Source organism: Ahaetulla prasina, chromosome 7 (assembly GCF_028640845.1).
Source record: "Ahaetulla prasina isolate Xishuangbanna chromosome 7, ASM2864084v1, whole genome shotgun sequence".
Taxonomy (NCBI): Eukaryota; Metazoa; Chordata; class Lepidosauria; order Squamata; family Colubridae; genus Ahaetulla; species Ahaetulla prasina.
In genome coordinates, this window is record NC_080545.1 from 24,442,652 (window position 1) to 24,456,112 (window position 13,461).

Genomic DNA, 13,461 nt, shown 5'->3' on the forward strand with positions numbered 1-13,461 from the left:
CTGCTACCTGTTCTCCAGAACTAGTCAGAACCTGGTGAAACCCACCTCTGGAGTGGAGAGTGAGAGATATTTATTCCCACTCTCGGGCTTTGAACTTGAGCTTCCTGTTCCTGTGGACAAGGCAAGGTATTCTATTGGTTGCAGACTCCCATGTGGAGTCATGTTTGCTTGAACCTTGCTGGGTGATGTAATGAAGGGCAATTCCTATTGTGGCTGAATGACTTTGCCTGAAGGATAATCCCATCATTCTGGATCTGAAAGTCTTTTGTTTTGTAAATAGGGTGGCCCAGTCTTTTGTCTTGTAGATAAACTGGCACCAAAATATCTGCTGTAGGCAGGGAGCTGGGGCTGAGTTTTTTTTCCCAAGAGCATGTTTCTCAATTTCTCATCCAGGGAAATATAATATTCTGCCTTTTTAATATTTCTTAAAATATTTCATTCTTCTAGGAGAAGGGTGAGTGCTAACTTTCTACACTAAGTAGTAAAGGCTTTGCGTTTTTAAATGCTACAGGACACAAGGGTGTGCTGACAAAATCCAGGAGATTAATCGAACCACCATGGTATTAGCAATCTTTTTATTTATGTAATTTTTTAAAATTTGAATTTATATCCCCCCCTTCTCCAAAGACTCAGGGCGGCTTACACAGTGTTAAGAAATAGTCTTCATCCATTTGTATATTATATACAAAGTCAACTTTTATTGCCCCCAACAATCTGGGTCCTCATTTTACCTACCTTATAAAGGATGGAAGGCTGAGTCAACCTTAGGCCTGGTGGGACTTGAACTTGCAGTAATTGCAAGCAGCTGTGTTAATAACAGACAGACTTAGTCTGCTGAGCCACCAGAGGCTCAGCACTTGGGTGTGAAGCATGGGAATGCACTGTTACCTGCACAGTTCTGCCTTCTGTGCAGACGTTGTAGCTTCTCCATAGAAAATAACTTAAAAAAAATACCAGCACTTTACAAAGCAAGAGAGAAGGCCCAGAGCTGCGAGCAATCTTCTTCCACCAGCCAGAGATATAGCTGTTGGTTTCCTCTTGATACACTGCTCTATCACTCAGATGAAAGCAATATCTCAGAATTAATTTGTTCTTGTTGCTCTGATATTTGTCCAAATGCTCAACAAAGCTGGTTCAGGGTTGAAATTTTCAGAGTTGAAAAGTCCCTGGATTGTGCAAAATTTTTTAAGACATTTCAACACTATCACAAACAAAAATTATTGCTAGTGCAAAATGCAGCAACCTGGACACTAGTGGATCTGGAGCATTACAGTAACATAACATCTACTGTATTCTCCAGTTTCTTCATTGATTAATGAGAGGTTTCCAAATCTAATATTTGTGCATGTTTTGACCTGTAAATCCCTACATGACTTGGCTTCATGATACCTCCATATGGAATTTTCCTGGCCTATGTGTATATGTACTGAGGGGAGCGGCGGGAGGGTATGGGACCCCAAAGAGGACTCTACTGCCTTTAAAGCTACCATACAATCTCCCAGATGCTATTTTACAAGACAGTGAAGACTTTGTTACATAGTTGAGCCTCTGGTAGATGACTGTGGTAAATTGTGTTCAGTTATTATGGGCATAAATTGGCAGATTTATTACTGAAATTATGGAACTTTATCTTTTCCTCTTTTTGTTTGACAAAGTTGAGGTGCTGTGCCATTGTGCTTGCTTTGATGAGAAGGCTTGAGCCAGCTAAATTGCCTGCTTTTCTGATTATATTGTAATCCCATATATAGTATGGGAAATACATGATGATGCAAAGTGCTGAGGGCATGGCTTACACCAGGGGTGCCAAACTCAAGGCCCACGGCCCAGATGTGGCCTGTGGGGTGCTTATATCTAGCCAGCAGGGCTACCCTGGAAACAACGAAGGACCAGCCCCCTCTGCCAGCGAAAATGAAGCTTGGAGGGGGCGTACATGGCCCTCCCAGGTTCTGTTTTCAGCCATGACGGCCTTCTGCAGCCCTTTGCCAGTGAAAACGGAGTTCAGGGGCGCATATGGCCCACCTGTGCTCCATTTTTGCTGACAAAGGGTGTAGGAGACCATCATGGCCAAAAACAGAGCCCACCCCGGCCATGCCCATCCTGGCCCCTAAGGTCAAACACAACCCTGATGCAGCCCTCAATGAAATAGTGTTTGACGCTTCTGGCTTACACCCATGGGCAGGATTAGGCTTTGTTGTTGTTTTTTTAGTAATGTTCAGTGACATTTACAGTTTCAGGTGTTCAAACAACCACTCAGATGCAGTATTTATAACTGTAGTAGTCATTAAGAGCTTTAATTTTTTTAAAGTTTAGCTTTTACAGGATCCAATCTGAGTCAATCACCAGGACCAAAAGTTTATTCTTCCAAGCTTTCAGGCTCGTACTGGAGCCCATAATCAAGGAACATATATCTCTCTCCACAATACGTGCACAAAAGTTTAGCTTTTGTTGTTCCCCACCCCAATGTTGGGAAATCCAACCTCTGATTTTCACTTACAATCATCTCTGAGTTCTGTCCAGAAGACAATTTAAGAAATGGAGCACATTCAGGCCTATTTTTTAAACTCATATTACATAAACATTTAAGGAGTTTTGAAACACAGAACATATGGCTTGAAAGACCAGACTGGATGATCATGACAGTAATGATTTTACTACATTTTGTCTACCTAACAAAAAGATTATACTTTAATTGTATCTACGCATGTCTCCCTGTTACTTCAGAATTAAAGGAGAGGAAACACAGACATTTTGGAAGTTTTCAATATGGCTATGACATATGGTCATATACTAAATTTTATATACAAAAATGAAATCTCCCGTTGTTCAGAGGTGAAAATGTTAAACACAGACATGAGTTAGAAGTTCCACCAGTGGTGGGTTGCTACCGGTTAGCTCCCAATCGAGCGTACCAGTAGCAGCAGTGGTGGAAGGCTCCGCCCACCCACCTGGACACTTCTGCACATGCACAGAAGCATTGTGTGGGTGCACGAGTGCACAAGCGTGCATGAGCGAACCGATAATGAAGTAAATTGAAACCCACTACTGAGTTCCACCCTATTTTTATATGCATTGCACCTGGGCTTAATCCCCCATGATTGCAAATGTATGCCACATTTTTTTTTAAAAAATGTAAGCGAGTGCTGCTTTTATATTTTTAATTGCATTGATTTGATTTGATTTGATCTGCCTTTTGTGCTCAGAAATAAACCATGCAAAGATCAAAATGAATCTTGATGTTGGAAGAAACTTTGTGAGAGTCCAGTATCCGTTAGGCATAAATCAAGCATGCTTCTGAACAAATGGAGGAGGAGAAAGCAGCATAACATGGAAGCACATTGGGAATGGGCGGGCAGAATTATGATCCCCTGCATGTTCTCACAAAAAGTCTTAATGTAGTGAATTTCAACATTGATGCATTTCAATAATTTGATTAACAGGCTTTGAATTCAATCTCTTCAGACGCCCAGTTTGAAACAGCATTAGCACATATTCTATAAACAGAAAGGCAGAAGTGATAATTAGACTAGACATTTCTAAGGAAGATTGGCCTTTCAAAAAAAACCTCTCACCACTTATCCATCTTTAATTCAAACTGCACGGAATGGAAAATTCTAATCTGGATGTCAGAACGTTAAAAATCTGGGAGTGGTTTGGAAAGGGAATAAATTGGGAGAACTGGAAGCGTCATGGCGAGACTGGCTGGAAAATAGCAGGCTCCGACAAGCCTTGCAAAAATCCAGCCAGACAAACTGCTGTTGGGGGGTCTTCGGACTGCATCCGTCTTGTAGGGATGGTAAAGAAGGAGAGGCACCTCAGACAACCAAGAGGAACAGGCAAGTTCCTTGGAGGTCAGAGGAAACTCTTTGATCCGGTGGCAGGGGCGGCGGCCATTATGACTGTCATGAAACTGGGGCAACTAGAATAAGATTTGTGCAGAGCCGGTGTTTTGGACAGAGTATTGGTACCGGATGAGTGATTGGCCAACTCACAGGTAAAAAATAAGCATTTAAAATTTTTTTAAAGAAGTCCCGGTGAGGAAATAGCTAATTGGCATTGGGGAATGTTAATGAAGGGAGAAGAACCAAATGGAAGTTAAAGCACTAAAGCCCAGAACGGAGCTTGATATTTGGATTGAAAATTGGATTTGGAGATATTAAAATTATTATAAGAAAAAGAAACCTGAAAGAAAATAGTTTCTGAACAAGATTAGACATAATCTTAAGAGTTTTGAACTTTGAAGGAAGAACAAAGAAAAATTTAAAATAGAAAAGCCTTGTAAAGGAAATTTTTCAATTGGATTTGAAATTGGATTTTAAACTGGAATTTGGGATATATAAAATTAAGAAGAGAAAAAAGAAACTTGAAAAACATTTGATAAGTGGAGTTAATATACAAATTGGATATTTTACGACTTTGTTGATTTGAAACTTGTGGATTGGAGAGAGGCATCTGCTGCCGGAGAAAAGCACTACAACGAACAATTTGAAATCTGGAAAAAATTACAGTGACCTTGACAAGTGACAAGAACCGTGAGAAGTTTGGAGGAGGATTTGTTTCCTTTTAAGCTCTTTGATCTCAACAACCAAAGGAGGTGGAAAATAATGAAACTGTAAATTGGAGTTAAAAACAAACCAGAGCATCAAAATGTGGCAGGAACTAATTGAGATGGTTAAAATGATGCGTACATCATTTAATCTTGATAGAAAACAAGAAACTGTGTCCGAACATATTCTATTGGATAAAGAGGCTAAGAATGAGAAGCAAGAAAACAGCATTGAAAATAAAGACATTGATGGTGACAAATTAAATTACATTGGAATGAAAAAATGATTACATTGGAATGAAAAAAAGAGAAGGGATAGGAGGAAACAACCTACAAAAAAGAAGCAAACTACGGGAAGAAAAGGAAAAGGAAAAAGGCTAGACAAAAATATTTTTAATGATTACACTGGGATTAACAGTGGCAAAAACACTGAGATCAACAATGGGGAAATAAGAAAAGTGAGAGGAGAAAAGGGGAATAGATCAGATGGGAATTTAGAGCTTCCATCCCATTTGCTTTTTTCTGCTGATACATGATTTGATCGTTGCCCCTTACTTCTCACCAGATGGTCCTATTTGCTTCATGGTGAATGGTATGTAAAAGGGTTCAAACATCATTGTAGCCCACTATGTGGTACATTTAGTTTTGGCTTTGCACGCTGTGGTCTGTCAACATATTTTATGGCTCCTTCAGCCAGACCATTAAAGCATACCATGGGTTAGTGACATTCGGGAGCCAATCATATTCTACAATAGCACAACACAGTACCCAAATGCCTGCACCAGTTACTGAAAGTTGCTTTGTTTTTAGCTGAATAGAAAAATAGTAAAATATTGCCAAGAAACATGCCATCTTGCTATAGGGCATCCAGAGATTCTGTTACATCTACAATATATACAATATATACATCTACAATATATACTTAGCCGATCCATTGAAATCATTGGGTAAATGAACTGCTTCTGGAAAGGTTATGTATATCATTTGGATATATATAAGTTGGAGAATATGCAAAGTTATTTCTGCATAGTTTTTCTTTAATACCAATTACACTGAGTTCCACTGAATATTTGACTTCCGTCAACTGTAACTCTTAACCCAGAAATTAATCTATTATCTTCTCATCGTTCCTATCACCCATCTCCTCTCACTTACGACTGTATGACTGTAACTTGTTGCTGTATCCTCATAAATTATATTTATTGTTTCCTAGTATGATTCGATTGCTTATTTGTACCCTATGACTATAATTAAGTGTTGTACCTTATGATTCTTGACGAATGTATCTTTTCTTTTTATGTACACTGAGAGCATACGCACCAAAGACAAATTCACTGTGTGTCCAATCATACTTGGCCAATAAAGAATTCTAAATATGAGACTGTAAAAGAAATGGTACGGGAAAAGAAAAATTCTGAACAGCACAATATTGCATATATTACTTTATGATGGAGAAGAAGAAGCTCTATCCAATCTCAGTTTTGCAACTTATGGATTGTCATTTATTTAGAGCAAATTTATTTTTTATTTTTATTTATTTTTATTTGTCACAACAGTATATATAAGCATAAGCATGAAAATAACTATATAATATATAAGCATATATATGAGCATAAGTATGTAATAACTATATTAATTGGATATAATGAAAGGAAACAATAGGACAGGAACGGTAGGCACATTTGTGCTCTTATGCACGCCCCTTATAGACCTCTTAGGAATGGGGTGAGGTCAATAGTAGAGAGTTTTTGGTTAAAGCTTTGGGGATTTTAGCACAATTACAGCTCATTAAAATTTTCCAGAGCACACATTCCCATCCACCTGTTTCTCAGTATCCTTCCAACAGATGAAGTAGCTTGAGGACAGCTTAAGGAGCTTTGCCCTTGAAGAGCTGTTTTCCTTAATATTTCAACTCAAGGACTATGTATGAACAATGTAGAGTGTGTTGATATCCATTGGGAAGCCATCCAGTGATGACAGACTCCATACTGGGCCTCCTGTTGCTCTGACTGGTTCTGCCAGTTTCCTGGAGGAATCACCTCTTTCACTCCAGTCCATAACCTTTGCACACACTGCAGTCCTCTTTTGGGTCTGAGAGGCTGGAGCCCCCGCCCCTTTCTTTTCCTTTTATAAATGGGTTGATTCAGCACTGGTCCAGCCCTGAGGTCTCCAACCTTGGTCCCTTTAAGACTTGTGGACTTCAACTCCCAGAGTCCATCAGCCAGCAAAGCTGGCTGAGGAACTCTGGGAGTTGAAGTCCACAAGTCTTAAAGGGACCAAGGTAGGAGACCCCTGTTTAGTTGACTCATAGCAATATTAGGTATATATATATAGAGAGAGAGGTATTAGATAGGTATTAAACAAATCAGCTGACAATGTGAGAAAGAAAGAAAAAACCCTGGGAGTGCAGGAGAGACCTGAGGATTGGACAAGGGACAAAAACTGCCCAGACAGGTTGGATCCGATAATGATTTCTTGAGGACAGACAGACAAGGGCAGTGGTGAAATCTAAATTTCTTTCCACCGGTTCTGTGGGTGTGGCTTGGTGGGCGTAGCTTGGGGTGTGGTCATGTGACTGGTTGGGCGTGGCTATGTGACTGGGGGATCAAAAGACAGAAACTCACTAATAATGTCCTGTTGGAGCAGGGTTGGACTAGATGATCTCCAGGTCCCTTCCAGTCCTGCATTATCCTCCAAAGCTGCATCTAATGTCAGGTTTGTAGTCCTTCCTTCCTCTCCTTTTTCCTCCCTCCCTCCCTCCCTCCCTCCCTTTTTTCTTTATCTCTCTCTCTCTTTCTCTCTCTCCCTCTCCCTCTCTCTCTCTCTCTCTCAAATGAACCCCCCTACCCCCCATTTTTTACCTACATCCATTTTTTATCTAGCTGGTTAAAAAACGCTTTTACCTTTTAAAAAACGCTTTTAAAAGTTAAAAAAAAGGCTCTGACGATCGCGTGGCTCAGCTGGGCATGGAGGTGGGGGCAGGGATTTTTGCTACCAGTTCTCTGAACCACCTGCCGCCATTGCTACCAGATCGGCCGATCCGGTCCGAACCGGGAGCATTTCATCCCTGGACCAGGGTCTTTTAAATGGTGCTGGGAATACCCTCTCCCATGTATTAACCACCTGGACCCATCTGCAAGTCCTTTTCCTGGAGACTTTCACCAGACAGGAAGAATAAGGATCTAACACACATACCCATGTGCACGGACACCAGAAGTGGGTTTCAGCAGGTTCTGACCAGTTCTGGAGAACCGTTAGTGGAAATCTTGAGTAGTTCAGAGAATCGGTAAATACCACCTCTGACTGGCCCTGCCCCCATCTATTCTCTGCCTCCTGAGGCCCAGCTAATCGGGAGGAAATGGGGATTTTACACTATCCTTCTCCTGGAGTGGAGTGGGAATGGAGGTTTTACTGTATCTGTCCCCTGCCACACCCACTAACCCATGCCACGCCTACCAAGCCACACCCCCAGAACCTGTAGTAAAAAAAATTGAATCCCACCACTGATGCACACATACACATAAAATAGAGAGATGGAGAGCCGGGGGAGGATGCAAGTCATTTTTAAACAGAGTTGCAATTTGCAGGGATGAATTTATTTTCCAGGTATAAAGAATCCCTTTGCAAAAATTGCTGATTTCTTTAAAAAGTGCATAATTTCTTGTGTTACAACATAAAATACACAATTGTAGAAATATAGAAATAAAAAGAAAAATGCAGCTTTAAAAAAATGGCCATATATGATAACGTTTTAGGAACAGTTATATAATAGGCATTTACTTACTAGACATACAGAGTATAACATGGCAAGTTGCCCACACTAATTACAAATTACACAAACCTTAATATCATAAATATTACAATAATTCCTTCAAATGTATTTGTAAGCTAAACTTACTTTTCATAGCCATACAAGAAACATAAAACCAGACAACTCATCTGCTATATTTTCACTGAATTATACCACTGTACCTTTTTGCTCTCCTTCTTCAGCTTGATCATTTCAGTTTAAACCATTTGAAAGATTTAGTTATTTTATTAGACAGTTATTTTAATGATTACAAATGTAATATTGTTATCCTGAAGCTGTTTAAACCATATTTTTTTCAAATTTGGCCAAATGGCCAAACTTGGTAAAATGTGTAGATTTCAACTCCCAAAACTCTTCAGCCAGCCCTGAGTAAAAGTAAGTTCCTGGGTATTGAACAGAACACAAAAGTCTGTGACAATCAGACCACTTGAAAAGCCAGGCATAAATGCAGCCATATCAGTCATTGATAAATTATTGAAACGGAATCGAACAGAAAAATTCTTTTAAATAACAAAATGAGAAAGGATAATGATTAAAATTTTCTTTTTCTGGCTTAGTTAGCAAGATCTTACTTTAGAGGATAATACATGTTTTTCTCTTTGTGAAAATTGTCAGGAAAAAGAATCTAACTTCATTTACTTCTGACAAGATCAGCAATTTTAATGCCCACAGCTACTTATTACTCTTATGGAAAGAAAAACCCCACATTTCCAAATGACATATCATATGAACAGGTTTAACTTCGAAGAGTTAACCTCAATAAAAAAATATGTGCCAAAGATGAGTTAGCCAAATTATCCATGTTATTACCCTGTTTCTCCCAAAATAAGACATTCCCTGATAATAAGCCCAATTGGGCTTTTGAGCTCATGGCAATACAGCCGAGCGCTTATTTCAGGGTTCAAAAAAAATAAAAAAAATAAGACAGGGTCTTATTTTCGGGAAAACACGGTAGCTGGCCACCAAAAGGTTTCTCTGTCCATCCAGTTATGATGATGAATATACTTTACAAGGAAAGGCAACAGGCTGTGAAGAAATGTGAAGAAAACTCTGACGATATAACATTACTAAATAGGGAAATACGTTCGCTTGCTAATTAAAACAAAAATAAAAAATAACAGGCCAAGGTTTTAAATTCTGTGATGGCCACATACAGTACTTAATATATGGTGATATCAGCTGCGGATACAGTTCTACAGAGGAATTATGGAATCTGTCTATAACTGTCTATAACTATAACCTCTATAACTGTCTAGTTTGGTTCTGCAACCCAACAAGACAGACACAGACTTCAGAGGATAATTAGAACTGCAGAAAAAACAATTACTACCACCTGCCTTCCATTGAGGACCTGTATACTGCACGAATCAAGAAGAGGGCTATTTACAGACCCCTTACATCCTGGACATAAACTGTTTCAATTCCTACCCTCAAAATGACGCTATAGAGCTCTGCACACCAGAACAACTAGACACAAGAACAGTTTTTTCCAAACACCATCACACTGTTAAACAAAGCATTCCCTCAACACTGTGAAACTAGTTACTAAGTCTGCATTACTATTATTCTTCTCATCGTTCCTATCACCCATCTTCTCCCAGTTATGACTGTAGTACTGTAACCTTGTTGCTGGTATCCTTAAGATATATATTGACTGTTTCCTAATGTGATTTGATTGCTTATTTGTTCCCTATGACTATCATTAAGTGTTGTAAGTGTTGTACCTTGTGATTCTTGATGAATGCATCTTTTCTTTTATGTACATCGAAAGCGTATGCACCAAGACAAATTCCTTGTGTGTCCAATCACACTTGGCCAATAAAGAATTCTATTCTATTCTATTCTATTCTATTCTATTCTATTCTATTCTATTCTATTCTATTCTAGATATATAAGATATTACTGTAGGTATCAAGTAGATAGGCTAGACTAGAGCAATTAGCTTAAACCTCTTAAGCCCTATAACTACATCTTAAAATAATGTGGGTAAATTACTTGTCAGAATACAATTTAAAGGAGGAACAGTTGCTGAATGAAGACCTACAACATGATGTCAAAGACAATTTTCATGAGTGCATGAGGATTGCCATTTAGGTTGCAATCCTATGTATTTCCTTCAGAATAAACTCTATTGAAGCGACAATGCCTGTTTCTAGATTGAAGTGCATGTAGCATTGTTTTTTCAAGAAACATATTACAGTATGCTATGATTGAATTATAATAAGTTACAACCCCCTTCTCCACATTCCTATCATAATACTGGGACTACCTTCTAACCTTAATCTGTGTTTTCGTCTCAATTCTCTCCACTCCCCTTCCCCAGAAAACTTTTATCACAAAACAAGAAAAAATATGGAGGTTTTGTTCTTTCTAGCACTGTTGATAAAAAAAAGTAGCTTTTAAAAGGCATCCAACTGAGAATAGCTTTACAGTTTAATTATCTGTGAAGTGAGCCAAAAAAATCTCCAGCTGAATTGGAAGGGCTGCCAATTCCCATTGCTAAAGGTGTTAAAAAGGAAGCTAATTGGGGAAAAAAAGTTCTGGAAGACAAAATAGCATTGTTCCACCTTAGGAGAAAAGAGACCAAGGAAAAAATTTGAAGTAGTTTCTTGCCATGGTGAGAAAGATAAAAAGAATGGAGAATAAGGAAAATGAACCACTGACGAATCAGGAATGCTAGATAGAGCAAAGGAGTCTACAAAAGTCTGTTATGCAACAATCCAACAGATGTTGGTGAATTTGGTCCTGAAAAATGAAGTTTATGGAAGAAGACTACAGTGCCTTGGAAGAAGGAAGGCTCCTAGGACTCCATATTCAGTGTGGGATGGTTCCTCCAGGTGATTCTGCCTGTGGTAGGACACGTGCTGCCAGGAGGCAAGAAAGGATGATCCCTACAACTTGCATGAGGGCCAGTCCAAGTGCAGCTGAGGCAATGTAGAACATATTGTGGCTGACAAAGTCGTGCACTTTGCTGAAGCAGCCGTTGTGGTAAATACCTCTGGCATCAGAAGGGAGTGGAGCATGCAGGCAACCTTTTCGGGTCCTGCAACAGCTGAGAGGCACAGAACGGTTAGGTGCCTCTTGCTCCACCGACCAGGGTGAGGAAAACCAATCACGGTAACTCTCTATGCCACAGCAATTCAGGTTGCGCTGAATGAAATCCAGGGCCTCTGCTTTTTCCTCATCCTTGCTGTAGGAATCTATGGCTTCTCGCAGTCCATTCTGGAAACCCTCAGCAATATTCTCACGATAAAACAAGCTAGACAGCCCTGCTGTCAGCCCGGCAGCAAAGACAGCCAGCTGGAAGCCCCCATAAGTGCGTAGTAGGCAACGGTGTTCAGTGGCAGCACTAAAGCAACCCAGAAAGCCCCATATGATGATAGTGATGCCAGCTGCCAACAAAATGAAAGGATTTGGAGGGTATTGATTGGTTGACAACATCAAGTAGGTACCTAATGAAATCTTGGCCCAGATACCAATGGTGAGCATGGTTAGACCTGCTGCCCAGAAGACAAAGCTGAAAGCCATGAGAAAAAGTTTGAGGAGAGCCATGATACCTTTTGGATGATGAGAGATGGATTTCTAATGTGCTGCTTAGGTGCTTCCAGTTATTGATCCTAGATAGTGCTCCTTGTATGCTGTCACCAGATGCTCCTAAGCTCCACCTTTATTCTTCACCTTGTCAACTGGATAGTCTTCGTTGTCTCACCAGAGATTCTTGAGGAATGCTGATAATAATACAGCAAGATGTTCCAGTTAGGAAAAAAAAATGTGCCGTTGAGTATTGCTGCTATGGTTTAGGGCCGTTCTCACAGAGTAGAAAAAAAGTAGAGCTAGTAACTGGCTCAACCTGGTCAGAATCCAAAATGCAAACTTGTTCGTCTGTAGAGTTGTCTGCCATCAGCACAACACAAACGCAGTTGGATCGTTTCCCTGGTCAAATGTGTAGCTGGACTGATTCAACCAAATTGCCTCCAGAGAAGTGCCTGCCTCTCAAATTGTCACTCAAGGGCTCCTGTTCTTGTTTCTCCTGTTACAAGCCCCACCTTGATATCCAAGTTGCTAATTGGTTTGTCATGGTTCTCTGGTTTCCCAATGCTAGCAGGATTCTAAACATCAAAGATTGCTTCTCACTGAACTGCCACACAAAAAATCAGTTTCCATGAGAGCCCTGAGTTATTTACTTAGCAAGCTGAGAGTGCTTGCTCTCTTAGAGAGAGAGTGGGTCCTAGGACGCTGCCTAGGGGGACACCGCTGTTAACTGGTGCAGGGTTTGACAGAGCACTCTTTATTTTGACTACTTGTTGCCTGTTTGACAGGAATGCAGCTATCCATTTGTGCAGTGATCCAGAAATGCCGTAAGAGCGTAATTTTAACAGTAGTTTGCTCTCTACCACTGAATCAAAGGCTTTGCAGAAGTCTATGTAAATTGCTTTACCCTGGTCAAGTTGTGTAGTCCAAATGTTTCTGCAGTGTAGGAGTTACAGATTACGGGACAATTTTTTTCTGAAACCAAACTGCTTGTTAGAGAGTAGTGCCTTCTCTTGATCCCCTCACCCCAGAATATAAGATTTATTTAAATAAAATATACTTTTCCCCACTGTAAAGCTGAAGTCCATCGTTTTTCAATATACCCTTACCAGCAGCATAATGCCCCAGCATGGAATTCTGCTTTTCATCTCTAAATGTACTCAAAATATTTTTGTGACATGCCATAATCTGAAAAACATAAACCCTTTTAAAATACAAGGCACTGTTAAGAGAGAGGAATGCGGACCTTGTAACCAATCTTAGCAAGGGTTTCCTTTATTATGCATTAATTTAAGAAAAGTTTTTAGAAGTACATAGAAAGCCCCAAGAGAACATTCAGTTCTCTTGTTCATTTGCAACTACTTTTATACAGAAAGAGATACAAGATTCCAGAAGAGATGACAGACAATTTAGGTTTCCATCCAGTTGATTTACTCCATACTATAATGTATCTATCTACTGCATAAGAGAGATCATTTATTCTTGTTTAATTGAAGCTCATAAAACGAAAGCATTTTGCAGCTGAGGCAGAAGATTAATAATGGACACAAAATCTGGCAGAACGATATTACATTTT

General features: G+C 39.7%; 1 protein-coding gene across 1 annotated transcript; it reads right to left on the bottom strand.

Annotated features, from left to right (window-relative positions):
- Window positions 1-11,168: 11,168 nt before the first annotated feature.
- LOC131201720 (tetraspanin-7-like) lies at window positions 11,169-11,906 on the bottom strand. The gene has a single exon (XM_058189860.1). It carries the CDS (start codon window positions 11,904-11,906, stop codon window positions 11,169-11,171), a length of 738 nt encoding a protein of 245 aa, XP_058045843.1.
- Window positions 11,907-13,461: the final 1,555 nt, after the last annotated feature.

Coding starts and splice junctions, on each gene's coding strand:
- LOC131201720 (XM_058189860.1), bottom strand. CDS start 11,906: ATGGCTCTCCTCAAACTTTTTCTCATGGCTTTCAGCTTTGTCTTCTGG.